Source organism: Ascidia mentula, chromosome 1, assembly GCF_947561715.1.
Source record: "Ascidia mentula chromosome 1, kaAscMent1.1, whole genome shotgun sequence".
NCBI classification, from domain to species: Eukaryota; Metazoa; Chordata; class Ascidiacea; order Phlebobranchia; family Ascidiidae; genus Ascidia; species Ascidia mentula.
The window spans coordinates 26,426,762-26,441,594 of record NC_138566.1 but is presented as its reverse complement, the minus strand read 5'-3'; the positions used below and the strand labels follow the sequence as shown (position 1 = coordinate 26,441,594).

At 41.8% G+C, this 14,833-nt stretch overlaps 2 protein-coding genes across 2 annotated transcripts; one reads left to right on the top strand and one right to left on the bottom strand.

Moving 5' to 3' along the window:
- Positions 1-7,738: 7,738 nt before the first annotated feature.
- On the bottom strand, positions 7,739-12,069 carry LOC145907631 (uncharacterized). Its single transcript, XM_082994923.1, has 3 exons — positions 11,001-12,069; positions 8,849-10,312; positions 7,739-8,634 (listed from the first exon to the last, which is right to left on the bottom strand). The coding sequence occupies exons 1-3, from the start codon at positions 11,785-11,787 to the stop codon at positions 8,261-8,263; spliced, it is 2,625 nt and encodes an 874-aa protein (XP_082851049.1). The 5' UTR covers positions 11,788-12,069; the 3' UTR covers positions 7,739-8,260.
- Positions 12,070-13,022: 953 nt separating this feature from the next.
- On the top strand, positions 13,023-14,764 carry LOC145907784 (protein FAM136A-like). Its single transcript, XM_082994935.1, has 3 exons — positions 13,023-13,174; positions 13,534-13,657; positions 14,478-14,764. Exons 1-3 carry the CDS (start codon positions 13,079-13,081, stop codon positions 14,672-14,674), a joined length of 417 nt encoding a protein of 138 aa, XP_082851061.1. The 5' UTR covers positions 13,023-13,078; the 3' UTR covers positions 14,675-14,764.
- Positions 14,765-14,833: the final 69 nt, after the last annotated feature.

Genomic DNA, 14,833 nt, shown 5'->3' with positions numbered 1-14,833 from the left:
CTTCGAAATTTTTACATCATATTTCAAGATAGTGCGCATTGTTTTCTGAATGTTTTTCAAAACATGATCCTAATTCTCCTCATTCACCCACAGATTGCAATGTGAAGTTTGTTTCGTAACGGACAGAAAAAAAACTTGCAACAAAAATACTACAAAACTTGATATCACTTCAAAAACGACACATGCTGTCTGCCCACGTGTAAGTGTAACGCCACAAACTCGGTTGTAATCTCTTAACCGATTGTCAGACGCGAGAGTCGCGACAACCACGCGATTAACCGTACGCAAAGGTGTTCGATGGTGTACGTGAGAACGTGAACCACACCGAAGCCGATCTCAGCGCCTCGTGAAACTGGTGATTGGCGGCGTAATGCGAATGCGGTCGGCTTCAATCTTCTCAGACGCGATTACATTGTTTCAACGTTGGCGTGGTTACGTTCTCTTTACGTACAATTCCGCCTCCCGCTTTCAACCAGTCACGCAGAACCGCACGCAGACGAGAAAATGCTTCACGCTATATATAGAAGCGTCACTCGGTCGGATTCTGCGGCTAAGCGGGGGACGATGGCTAGTGACGTTGAGACTTTCTCACATCTTACATTCGGTAAATGAAATCACTGTACTGGAATGCGTAACGACGCAGTAGAAGGTTCTAATACCTCGTCGAACCGGCGAATCGAAGTATTTCCCCTTCAAATTCCACCGCTTCTGTTTATTGAGTGACCGCGCCCGACTAACCTCGTTCGGATGTTACTTGGAAATCTTAGCACCGTGGCATTGTGCCAATATTTTAGTTTCTCCCCTGAAATCTAACTTTTTTCAACTTGTTGTGCGAGACACAAGTTACTTCACGTAAAAAATTGCAATATAATTTAAATGCGTTTTGAAAAAAAACAAAACATAATGTAACCGAAGCGCCAGCAAGAGCGCAGAGTAGAGTATTACTTTTTTGTTGAATCGTCTGCTACAAACATAAACTAATACAACGCACTAGCAGGATTAAAAATTGCCGAAATAGCATGTTACTTTGCTCATTGTGAACGGAAAACTATTACTACATAAGTTACTATGTATATGTAGTGCTAATTATCACGAATTAGTTGTAGCGAACCAGATGACGCCGAAAAATTTTTCGCAAAATAAAAAAAATCTCCAGTTGAAAGTTTGTGAAACTTCCGAAAACTGAGATTCTCGGGAAACCGTAGATTTTTTACGCTTTGCCAGGAGGACAAAAGCTCGGGAAACACCGGTACTTCAACCTGAACCAAACTTAAGTTCCCGAGGAACTTTTCTCAAATTTGCAATCACAGTTAGATGGCAATCACAGAAATGTCACAAGCAATAGTGCAGGAATCCACTTTTTCGGATGAAATTCACAAAGGCTAGAAATAAATTTACCACAGCACAAAGTGCTTGCGTGGATTCTTCCACTATATTGCTGCAACAACAGTAATCTAGGTCATCCGTAGCCATGTGCAAGTACGCATTCGATTCTGTTGGTGTTGAGGAATTAGCGGCTTGTTCCCCGTCATCAAAACCAGGTGTTAGGGGTGATTTTGGCCCCTTATTTTTCCGGTTTGCGCTTTGCACAGCTGGGGACGCGGCTCCAGGATGAAAAAACGGATCCGACCGATTCATGAAAGTCCAAGTTGGAAAGTTGCACGCTTCAAAGGACCTCCGTAAACAGTGCGCGGCTGGGTGGAAAATTTTCTTTTTTTCTTTTTTTATTTGTATTATATATTATTAACGATTTCTGGGCAATGCGAACGATCCAACTTAATATAAAAAAAAGCTTTTAAATCGTCTTCGGCCTGAAGAGTCGTTTTTTAATCAGGTATAAACTGTTTGTCAGACAACATATTATCAGGGAAAAGTGTACTGTACTGAAAACACTTTGAATCGATATTGGAAACATCTAAGGTTGAATGAAACATCAGAAGCTGGAAATCATTCCACGCCATTCCTTTTACTCAGTAAACATCGTGAAATTCTTCCGCCGCGCGAATTTGTTCTACAACAGACACGTGACGAAGTTCGCAGCTGTCTGGCGCGCATCGATCGTTCCTGCTCCGGCGTCATTACTCGTGCTGAGGTTAAATCAAGAGCTGCGCCCCCTAAACGTGGAGAGGGGAGGTACAGGTGCGCACGACACGCATGACCGCCCAAGATTAAGGCACGTGCCTCCAACAGATTTGCACGCTCCAATGAGCGCTGCGCGGCGAACCGTAAACGATTTTCCGTTCGTTTAGTTTGCGATCATATTGGAAGCAGGTGGTTGGTTTGATTTATATCCGTTTCAGGTTGCACAGACGTACAACGGTGTTGAATCTTGCTGCGTAACGCAATAGAGATATATTTACCCTATATAAGTAACCCATAGATGTTTTAATTAAATGTTGACGTTTTAGTGATTTTTGTGGGTTATTTTTACATCAATAATGCGCCATCGAGTTTACGTGAACACCGAAGAAAATTGTGCAGTTTCAAAAGAAGCCCAGAAAGTTTTTATTGCTGGTCTTCTGGTAATAAATAAACGAAGATTTCAATAAAAACCCTCATTTCTTCCCCGGGGTTATAATTTACAACACAAATCAGAGTCTATGGACCTGTTATAACAGCAAAAGTTGTTCCTTCATGTGCCGGGAGCGAATGGAGATGCTTCTTTTTGTTCGTTGTGTAGCAATAAGACTTAGATTGACAATTTAATTGGTGCCAAGTCCCTTCCACCGATTTAGTTTGTTTCCAAATAGGTAAAAATTGCTGCCGCAAAATTGTCATCGAGACTTCTCCGGCGACAATTGGATGAGCGATTTTATAATTGTTATGTCACAAGCGAAGACAACGATATCCAGAATTTAGCCGGTGAATGGAAGCTAAGGAGCAGAAATCTTGTCAAATCATCACGTGTACTTAAACGAAGTGCCAATCTTCCTAATTGAACCAAACAATCGCTTGAGCGAACAGCTTGCCGCGCCAGCAGCGCTTATTCGTCTGTGACGTAATAATGCTAAGAGGTCAATCAAGCAAAATGTAAGCGCGAGTGGTTTCTGCCGGTTAAGGTTTTATTGCTGCAAATTTCGACGCTAATTGCTGGGTTTTCCTCAAGTGTCGTTGCTTCCATTCGACAGAATCGACAAATTAGGAATCAAAATCTTCCCAATATCAACTTTGCGGTGTTTGTTTGCTTCCAGCAGTCTGCTGTGGGTTACGTCAGAGTTGCGACACTTTTGTGTCTCAACCAATGCAAGCCACCAACCACGTTTACTTGTTCAGTGGCTTGTTTGTTTGTGTTCGGCCGTGTTTGTGTATAAATAGTATTAAATAAATGTAATAATGTTCACATTTCCACGGTTATTAGTAAATGCCACAAATTGAATGTCAGGGCAAATGCGAGGACCTTTTCCCCTCAGTGTTTCGAAATTGTAGAAAAATGTGAACAGAAAGACTGCACAATTAGCCCGTTTTGCCGCAACGTAACAAGTGAGTCACTAAGTAACCTAGAAGGTAAAGTCACCGTTGCGATAAAGTCCGGGTTCCCGCGGTGGAAACGCAGCAGGTAGAATTTCTTATTTCCTGTATTTAATATCTCATTGAACCGGCAAAGTGTGATTCCGAATATCATGGCGTTGTTCTGAATGAAAGCTTCTTCCCTTCAGCAACGGAAAACTTGCTAGAAAATTCCCCCCGTCTTTTGTCAGACGCACGTGCTCCTCACGTAACTCATTATCGTGGGTTTAAAGCGACGCAAAAACGCGGAGGCGAGGAGGCGTGCCCCGGGGGCTTGAAGCGGCGGAGAATTGGCGGATTCATCGCCCGATATAGTGCTGGTATAGGAAACAATTGAAGGTGTTGTCGCCGGTTGTATTGCAACTGATGTTTTGGCCACGTTCTGCGCACGGCACGCAGTCTTGGGCGCACGGCGCCGGCGTCGATTTTGGTTCTTGTAAGGTTTTCCTCAGCCGCTGTTTCTCGTTCCGATTCGTTTTGAGAAACGCTAGAAAGCGCGACCCCGGGCGTTTCCGCCGGCTTCTAGCGGTCGGCCGCACGACACATTCAATAGTTGCTACTTTAATATAAAAAACACCCAATTCCTGCTGGTTTGTTTTTAAGTGCATCGACAACACGAGAATGAAAAAATTGAGCAGGTAATGGGGGTAAACCACAGGAAACCTGGACTTGCCCACGCGTCTTGTAAAGATTGTCATCACAGGTTGCATAAAAACATCATACGCCCACTGATTTTTTGGTGCTGCATTTCTTAAGGGGGTTTTTGTTGGTGATCCCCTATCGAAGTTTCCTTCAGTATATTACAGCGGTTTTCAACCTTGTGTGACGCACTTGGAAAGATACACCGCACTCGCGACGTAACAATTATAATTCTATCTGGACGTTTTGTTCCTGTTTACAATTTTCGGTCGAAAAAGGCTGACTTTAATTGTTATTTTCCTCCATTTTTTCTCAACAAATCCAAGTTTTCGTTTGAAATTTTTGCTCGGCGGCCTAGGAAATTTATAATGAGGGCGTCGCGACGCAGTGTATAAGAACGACTGTTTATTGGGCCATCAGGATCAAGTACACTACGTTATAGTAAGGACTTTGACACGTCCTGGCGCCACAAATCCAACAACGAATCATTTTCGAACACAAAACAAGGAATAAACAATTCTGCCGCATTTACCATATTTCAGGCAATTTCTTCAAGATGTGAAGTTTTTACGAAGGGAACTGATTCGTACAACTCATTCACTCAAACTTAGTAAATTGGGCACGACCCAATCTCAATTGTCAGGTATATCAAGTGTAAAAATCATCGAGAAACTAAGTTTGTTCGATCTTTTTTTCAAACTTCGGTCATCATCATATTTTGCCCACATATGGTTGAAAAAATTCCCCGACAGAAAAAAGCAGAAAATTTCAAAAGCGATAGATGTCAATGTGATTTAGGACGTTTAACAGCGAATTTAAACGAAAAAACGCGAAGAAGTATATAAGCTTATGTGTTAAACCTGTCCACCTATATGCGAAAACTGTGTTGAAATGATGCCAAAACTCACTGTTGTGTTCGTAGATATTAAGTCTAAACAGGAAATTGCATATTCCTGTTTGTTGCGTGAAAGTTTTTGGCAAAATGACTTTTCTTCAAGACGCTGTAGATGGCTACAAGTTATAACCTAAACCTGTTGCCACCACGTTCAGTAATCACGTGATAGTGGAAGTTTTGTTTACAAAAAAAGGCACTCCAAGCAATGAATGGCAAAATCCAAGTTGTCGCGAAAAACTTTATACGTGGTTAAGTCGCAACCTTTCTTTACCGCAGTAAACACACGTGGACACCGTCGAAATGCAACTTCAATCACATGACAATGAAATCGCGCGGCGACGTCGGAACCCAAACGGCGTCGGATGCGAAATTGCCCGGAGGCCGAAAAACTTGCATGTGCTTGTTCTTATCGTTTATCAAATTTGGTGATTCGCCTTTCAGCAATGGAGTGGGCGTCATTAACTTCACGGGGTAAATCAAATATGAAGAGGCGGCTAATTTTTAACACTTTTCCGATGTCACGTGTTTTACCTGTTTGTCTTTCTTTGTTATCTTGCAGCATATTTGTATTAAATACTTGTTCGTGCGTTTCTATTGGCTTGTTATTGGAGAATAAAATATAGTTTCAGAATAATAATGAAAATTTTTTCGACTTGCTTTGCAATACTAAGCTGGATTTACAATATTTACAGATGTTTTGGGTTTTTGTTGCTCGCTCGTATGTCACGATAAGCACATTCGATAGTAAGGTCGTGGTTTTGGTAAGCTCTCAGTGCAACATATGTTTGCATGAGTATTTAGCTGCCCAGAAACTAAAAATAACCCATTGTTACGTTTGTTAGATCTTCACACAGGATTTATCAGATCGTTAAGTGAATTAACAAGCGAAGATTTTAGTGTTCAGGAATGTAAAAATATTTCGTGCAAAAAAGCATTCTCAATAAACTTTGGAATTATGTGGCGACTTTAAAATATACCGAGCGTTCAAAAAAACTTTGTAGCTATCTCGGACAAACATTGGTTACGAATGCAACGCTGTAGCAAAGTTACTGTAACACAGCACACACCTTTACGGAGGATTGTTTGAACAAAAGTCCTAAAATAAACAGGCGTAATAAGGACCTTTAGACTGTATTCTTAAAAAACAATGACAAGTAACAATAGACAACAATGTTGTATTAACGGTTAATAATCACTTTGAACTGCCACACCATGCTTAAAAAATGCTTTTTTAGTCTGTGGTTTTACTAATTTTGTCTTGCGAACAGGTAAACTTCGTCAGAAAAATGTCAATTTTTTGATGTTCGGTGAGTTTCTTTTTGCACTCGTCCGTGTAACAGAATTAGATTTAGGCATTGAACATAATGAGAATTGCTTTGCATCTTGAGTGTGTGTAATTAAAGCAATGCTGTAATGACAAAGCAATGCATTCAGTAAGGGTGTGGTTAAACTATGTGCAGATCGCAAAACAGATAATGCTTCCCGAAAACAGTTATTTCCGTGTACATAAAAACATTCTTTCAACAATTTACCGTAGGGTTTTGTGCACTGCCAGTGTCCGGTGGTTTTGCCGGTACTGCTTCAGCGGGCACGTATTAGACAAAGGTACATAGTTTTGTTGGGACAGAGTGGCAAGATTACGAATGACTCATCCCTAAAGTATGCGAACAGCGCCATTGAAACTATGTGAGTGCCAGTCTTCCATTCACTAGCCCAACAAAATGGCATCATCATGCCAAAAAATGAATATATTTTATTCTTGTGCGACATTCAAAGTTATAAATATATGTTTTTAAATTGTATCATCAACCTATCGATGTATATAATTATTCTATTTAATGATAAATTACATTTGCAAGTGAATTATAAGGTTTTAAGCTTATTTTTGGCTTAAAAAAAACACCATTACCATCCTGTAAAAGGTTTACTATGCATCACTCTGTCATGCGGTTTGAATATGTGTAAAAATTCTATTGTGTTATTACTTAAAAGTATTGTTTCAATGTGTAATGTTATTTGTGATCAAAGATGTTAATTGCATCACTTTTAATATCCAAACTAAGCACACATTTTCCAACTAATCACACATTTTCTTCCAAAAATACCCAACCACATTGTTGAAAACATCATAGGTCTTTGAAATATGAGCACAGTAAAATATGTTGCTGTAGATAAACAAAAAAAAAGAAGAAAAAAAATGTTTTGACATTACAAAGGTTGTTACTATTATTCGGTCATCGGTTACTAGATTTGCATAGTTTGCCACCGTGAGAAGGTTTGAACATTTTTCGAAACGAAATCATCCGAAGGCGGCAAGGATTATTTGAATGCGTTCAATCGGTTTTAGGTTTTCCTTCAAACAACTAACTTGCGTGAGGAAAATGATTAATTGCTATGTGGAGGATCAGCTAGTGACTAACAAATGTATTTCGAAACATGAAGATGCCGTATTTGGAAATTGCGTTTCTCAAACCACAAAAATGGCATATTTTTTCTGTTGATATTTTCACCTCAAAAAAGTTTAAAACTGCAATCATGAGGAAGCAGGAATTTTTGTGCGATAATTTTAGTCCCTAATATAAAAAATAAATCGAATTTATTTAAACCAGAAAGCTGTTAAACAGCGGTTATTGAAGCAACGAATTTTGACAAAATATTTTTCACGACTACAGTCAGGATTTCATAAAACATGTGAAATTCTTTAAACATCTCTTTATTCCGTCACAAAAGCAAAAACAAAGGTTTGCATCACCTGACCGATCAACAGCTGGTGGCAAATTGAGAAAAAAGGAAACAGCTGAAGCATAAAAGACTAAACCGCCGAATAAAATGAGAATGAAAAAAGGAACAGAAATGTTAAATTAAAACGCTGTGAATAAGATTGTCTTATTTGATGGAACTATTTTAACAAACAACTGATGGAATGAAAACAAAGTTGTGTTGAAATCATAACAGAGAACTTGTATAGACGTGATATAATATTTCTATGCTGCGATGCAAATCTACACAATGAGAGAACTGCTTAAAATGTGAGTGAAAAACGATTCGGAACACAACGAGAGTTAAAACTATATACTGCCGAAAGTTCGCCAGCAGCCGCTTGGCATAAATACACCATTTGCCCAAACAAAGTTACGGTAAAAATGTGAAGAAACCGCGCGCAATAACAAACAAACAAGCTCATATGATTTCTATGTGAAACGGTGGTGGAACCCGAATCTAATAGTGCTGGTAACAGTGAGGTGGCAGGGAAGGGTCGGGCCCGGGCAGGAATTGGGACGGATGAGGGCCCATGGGGTCGTGGAAGCCGGTGAAATTCAGCCTCGGTACGGGCGCGGACGGAACCGGACCTGCCGATGACGTCACGCGGCTGGATCTGGCCCCCTTGGAGCTCCCTCCAGCGGTGACCTTCTTGGTCTTCACCTTGTCGTGGATCTTCTTGTGGCGTTTGCATTCGTCACTTCGAGCGAATCGCTTCGGGCAGATGTTGCAGAGGTAAGGCTTCTCACCGGTGTGCGTTCTTGTATGGGTTCGAAGATGGTCACTCCGCGAGAAACGTCGGTTGCAAACGGTGCAAACAAACGGCTTGTCGCCTGTAACAAAGAGGGACGCACGTTAAAAATCAAATTCAAAAGAAACGAATTTTTTGTCAAACTAAACGATTTACTAAATTAAAGAAGTAGTTATACAGGCAAAACCGCTTAAAGCTGTTGCGCTTCAGTTGGGAAACGACCTACCATGTGCACGCTTGACGGTAATTACGCACATGTGTATTATGGATGTAAACAAAGTTTCACGCGTAATTACCTGTGTGTATTCGTACGTGTCGATTCAACTCGTCAGTTCGAGAAAATTTCTTTTCGCAGCCGTGCATGGGGCAAGCGTAGGGCTTCTCGTATGGGGCTTTGCCAGACTTCCCTCGCGTGGCTTTGGTCGGCCTTTTGAACGGCGCGTGTTCCAGCACGGAACGAACGTTGAAATCAGGTATGCGCGACATCGACACCTCAGAGTTCATCGCGGCGGGAAATGCCCCGTTCGATGCCGGGCGATAGGGAATTGTCTCCCGATGACAAGTGCCGAATGCGTCGGTTTGAAGGCGGCCATCTGGTACTGCGTAAGGAGGCGGGGGTGGCTTCGCGGGGTCGGAATGTATCTCGTAAGTCGACTGCAAGGCACTGTTGAAAGGTTGGAAGATACATTTTTGCATATAGCTCTCAGCGTCCATGTTGCCAGGGGTTGAGTGCGCCGAAAATGGCCTTTGATCAAATATGAAGTTTGGAGTAGGCGACATAATGCCACACTGGAACATGGCTTCGGTTTCAGCAACTTTGTCTGGGAGACCGAAACTCGATGGTGCGGCACCGTTGACGTAACCGTCGTTGGCGAACACGAAATTGCCGTTGAACTTTTCTCCCATAGATGTGCCGGCGTTGTAGAGGTCTACCCTGGGCATGTGTATTTCCCCAACACCGGCCTGAACCTCCGACACGAGCTTTTCATATTCGAGCTGTGCCGGAGTTACATTTGAAGGCTGTACGAGTGATGTCTGTTCCACAATGACGCTTTGCGGGTTCAAACTTGAGTCGAATTCGTTTTGTCGGCTCGGCGAAAACGGCTCACTTTTAATAACAGTGGTGTCAATTTGACCGCTCGGAACTTGGAATATATCCGTTCCCGGATAATAGGAGTCCAATCCCACCTTGCTTTGAAGGTCGGGCACACGACCTTCACCGGTGTACGCCTGTTGTTGCTCATATGAAGGAACAGCAACGGCGCTTTGTGTTGGCGAACTTGGAGTCACCGACGTCTCCCCCATCTCTGTGTAGGCCAGAAACGGCCGCGGTTCCGAAGACGGCGCTCCTGGGTACTGTGTTGTGGAATACGCGCGAGATATGACAGAAGCTTGACGCGATGCCTGTGGGCTTTTGGTATGCCGACTTTCACTGCTGGCTGGTGAGGAATAAGACATTTGCAGCGAGCTGCGCGAATACATTGACGTCTGTTCGTTCAGCCCAGAATGGGAACTGTAAGCGTTTGAATCTGGACTGGGGGCGGAACATGCTGACGACGCGGACGGAGATTGCTGGTAAACAGTTGCTGAATGATGGTAACTGTTATGGAGTCCTTGACTGCCACGGAGCAGTGACGACATCGAAGCTGTATCGGCTGCCACGATATCGGAAGGAGACGGGACCACGCCCGGCGTGGCCATTACGTGGCCAAAAGGTTCAGGCGGGCTCAGGTACTGTATGGAATGCATGCTGCTACTTCCTGTAAACACAAAACGGAGAGTTTAGTAAAAAGTAGGGCTTTAAACGCTAACATCAAACTCAACATAGAAATCATGCTAGTAATTTGAACTATATGACCTCAGAATATTAGTGAAGGTCGTACGACTTTGATATCCTACCAACTGCAAAGTTCTGTTATTTGCCTCAGGCTGAGCTAAGCTCTAACGCATTGCTGACTGCCCTTATTGTAATGGCTTCGGCGCGATGTACATTTTTGGAATGGCGACCTGCGCGGCTGCCGAATCAAGATATACTAGGCCATAAGAAAAAAGGTGTAATTAGAGATCTCATTGAAATCGCCGCGGTCTCCAATAATCTTTCCGATAACCGCGTCGTCATAATTGATGTGCTGGCCCATTAAATGGGGCCAATACGCCAAATTATGACGTGCTTACATACGATTTAAGGTGAGCAGAAAGGCTTAACACAGCGAATGTCAACACTTGTTTACTAGCAGGTTATTACGCTTAGCAATTACCCGATGCCTGTTGCGTTTTCTGATTACGTAGGTTCGGCTTGATTGCTAAAATTAATGTTTATGTCTGGCGGTGTTTACAAATATGTAATCGATTTTTGTGTTTTACGTTTTATGGCAACTGGAATTACGTCATACCTCGGCCACCATGTTATCAGCTTTATTTTAGCAACAAAAAAGGTTGAGGTTTTACCTATTGAAGTTGCCGTTGTCTGAAGACTGGGCGCTTGGTGTTGATTCTGCTTGGCCAGTTCGCTGCACGAGAAACCTCGGCTACGAGGAACAAAATGGCGCGACGCCGCTGAAACTTCTCTGGATTCAAAAGTTGAAAAACTTGAAACGTCGCTGCTGACAGACGAGCGGGGCGGAGAATTCCTATCCAGATTGACTTGTCGGTTCGGCTCAGCACCTTGAATGAACTCATCAAAGTCGTCTATTGCCTGGCAGGTACTTGTGTTTTCACAGCTCTGCTGGTTGTCCTGTTCGGGCTGGGTTTGCTTCTGATATGCCTGCTTGTCTTGCTCAGCAGCGTTGCTGACAAACTCGTAGGCGGGTGGCGGCTCGACCGGCTCTAAAGTCGCAGATAAAAAATCCAAACCACCCACGTTGGTATGTGAGGATACAGCAGCAGAGTCGTCTTCCGCATTTATATTTCCACTCTGTGTTGTACTGCATGACGGAGACGCAGTAATGTCAGTGGTTTGTTGAACAGGGCTTGCATTGCTTGGTATGCTTACTGAGCCGCAAGTAACGGCACTGGCCTCGTATACATCGCCCAACTGGTTTAGTACATCCAATGCCACATCGTCAGACCAAAGTCCATAATCGTCCCCAACCATTAAGTCGTCCTCGCACTTGTAACGTGAAATTATATCCACCTCATGCACCTCGTCGCCGGAACTATATGAAACTGCAGGGCTACAATCCTTCCAGGGCAGTTGTATGTCCACCGCCAATCTCTCACTGACCGGTGCCAACATATGGAATGATTCTGTAAATTCTCCGCTGCTGCAGAAAAATTTCTTCGCCTTTTTGTGCTGTGACGTTTTCCCAGGCTCTGATTCATTAACAGACGGTATGATGATTCACTTGTGGGCTTTCTGATGTCAACTGCAACATGTAACTACCAGTCAAAACTGACCGAAGACTTGCACTTGCAAAAATCTGTACTGTCCGTGAAAGCTAGTCCGACCTTGTCGAACGCGTATTGAGAATGAGTAACCAGCGCCGTGCTCCCGACGTTTTTATGAATAGGCTTCGTGCGATCCAGGGTTACGCCGCTTGACGTCACGTTACTCGAGCACGCGGAATGTTGCAAATTTCTCGCTAATCTGATCGACTAATGAACAATTTTTTTACTCTACGGCGAGTTTTTGTGCTCATCTACGCACATGCAAAGAAAAAACGCGATTACGCGACGTAAAAGCGATGATTTTGACAAAAAACGCGCGACCGTCGCCGTTTTCTCCCCAGTCGGGGTACATTCTCAGTTACCCAAATAAGGCAGGGTGCGCCACAAAGGGTCGCTTTCTCCTGGCTGCGTAGCGATTTTCGGATCTCGTCGCTTCGCCTTATTCGGAATTCCGAACGATGTTAATGTGATCGTTTATTTTATCTTCGGAACTTTTCGTAGGGTTTCGGTACCGGGTTGGGCTGCCTAGACGCAACCGTCGTTGAATGGGGCTTACCACAGTGGGCAAGTGAGAGACGGGTTGCGCCTTCTAGGACATTTCTCATTATTGCACAGCTACACGTGCTGTGCGACTTTCGCTGTGGTTGTGGGGTCAGAAATAGAACGGAATGCGGATCTTTGCTGCGCACAGCGGTGGTGTGGGCTGGTAGCCGGTTGAAAGTATGGGTGGGTGAAAAAGTACGACACCCACTTTTTAAATGGGAAACGAGTTTGATTGTGGTTTGGTATTTGCCACGCTTTTATTTCCTATATGCGTGGCATAATGGCCAAAACGTGTTGGTTTATGAAATGAAAGTGATACCGTAGGTGTTTATGTGTTTACGTTTCAATGCATTTAATGCACCTGCGTGCGGTTTCCTGCCTTTTAAAGTCCCACCTAGGTCGCTATGCAACGCACGAATTGTTTCTTCATGAAATATTCCTAAAGTTTTTGCCAACAAACATAGTTGCACATCGAAACAAGATTGATTTGATTGTAATATTACAGTTTCTGAGTTACACATGATCTTATATTTTTTATAAACTGTTTTTCTTTTATATGAAGTCTTTAAATTTAAATGCTGATCTAAAACTATAAAATGGAGGAAAGAGTTAAGACATCTTTAAGTAAGATCGATGATGCTGCTGGCAACATGCAGAGGGAATTGGAAAAACAGCACATCAGGAAAATACAGGTAATGGATTTAGGTACACACAATATTTCATGTCATGATAATATAGAAAATCCATTTTCTTAAAGCCTTAGTACTGGACCAACAGACCCATTGCCAGCCATAACACTAAATAGAAACATATATAAATATATATAGGAGCCTGTTGGCAGTTATTTAAAATGCCAATCATGTAGACCCTTTATTGGGGATTAATAAAACAACTTCATGTACATAAACTATTTTATGTTCTTTATTCAACATATAAAGTCATGGCTTATAATACATCACAATTCCAAGGCTATGAACTCAGTCCATAATAGCATTGTATTGTGATTATGGATAACGGACAAACAATATCATGACCCACAATGTTTGTGTAGCGCCACATGTTTATGCAAAGTGCTGCATGCTGTGAAAACACGTCGTCAACTGCTGAGCAAGTACAGGAGTGCATTCGAAGCAGCCAGCAACCCCTCACCAAAGTACAGGCTGTCATAAAGCATGGTAAATGCTTAACTTTACCTAATGCTTTCTTATGTTGTGATAGGAAGATTTATTGTCTTGTTTAGAAGTTTAAAGCTTTAATATGATTTCAAGAGCACTTTACATTGTACAGTTTTAATTGGTTTTGCAACCTTGTCATGCCATGAATGGTATGATAAAAAATTGGCAAATATAAACTGTATTTAAATAATGTCTTGTCATTAAAAAAAAACATTGTGCTTGTATATATATCATTCTTGTTTGTAATTTAAATAAATCAACACCATACATCAATAAAACCAATGGTTTGAGATGCTATATATATACATGTAATCATTTGGATTAGGTGCTCCGTAAACACCTTTATAAGTGATTTTCTTTTTGATTTGAGCTGTCACAACAAAGACAGTTGGTACAAATATAACTTCAAAACACTACAGTGTTGTTATAACTGTCATGTCCCTATGTTGTGTATTACTAAGGCATTTCATTGCAAGCATTAATGTTCATTCTACATGCTTGTGACGCACATATCTTAGATATAAACAGTACATTGTGTGGGCTTCGAAGGGTGTATTTTTGTCTCATTGTAGGCGTACTGCACATGTGAACACATATGTCTGTCTTTATAATCCAGTACATATACTTGTTAAATTTGGACTAAAATAAACTATTTTTCATGTATATACTAAATAACAAACTAAAATTTTTCTTATTTAGATAGTTTCCAACTTTACACCTTTTTTGGGTCCTTTAAATAATATCTTTTAACAACTTAAAATTAGTGACTATTGCTATGGTACCCCAGTCAGTGTGTAACCACACATATTTTTTTACAAAGAGCTTGAAGAGTTTCAGCAGAGGTTGCAAAGGTGTATGATGACCTGCCAGGATCGTGCAAAGGACCACTTGGCTACATCAGGACAATCAGAAGTTGAGAGGAAATTTGCAGACTGCATGTGTACATGTGCTGATGACCATTTAAAACTTATACCCCTGATGAAAATGCGTTTAGAAACGGCGATGCCAAAGCACTGACGTTAATTGTATCTGATGTCTCTGGTTCTCCGTATTAGCCAAGTGTGGATCTTGAACGTGTGTTTGCTACTGGTCAACGATGCATTAATGTATGCCAATAAATTCAATTGTCTTTTGAAGTGTTAGTAAGTATTAACATTGTAAAGACACTTGTTTAAA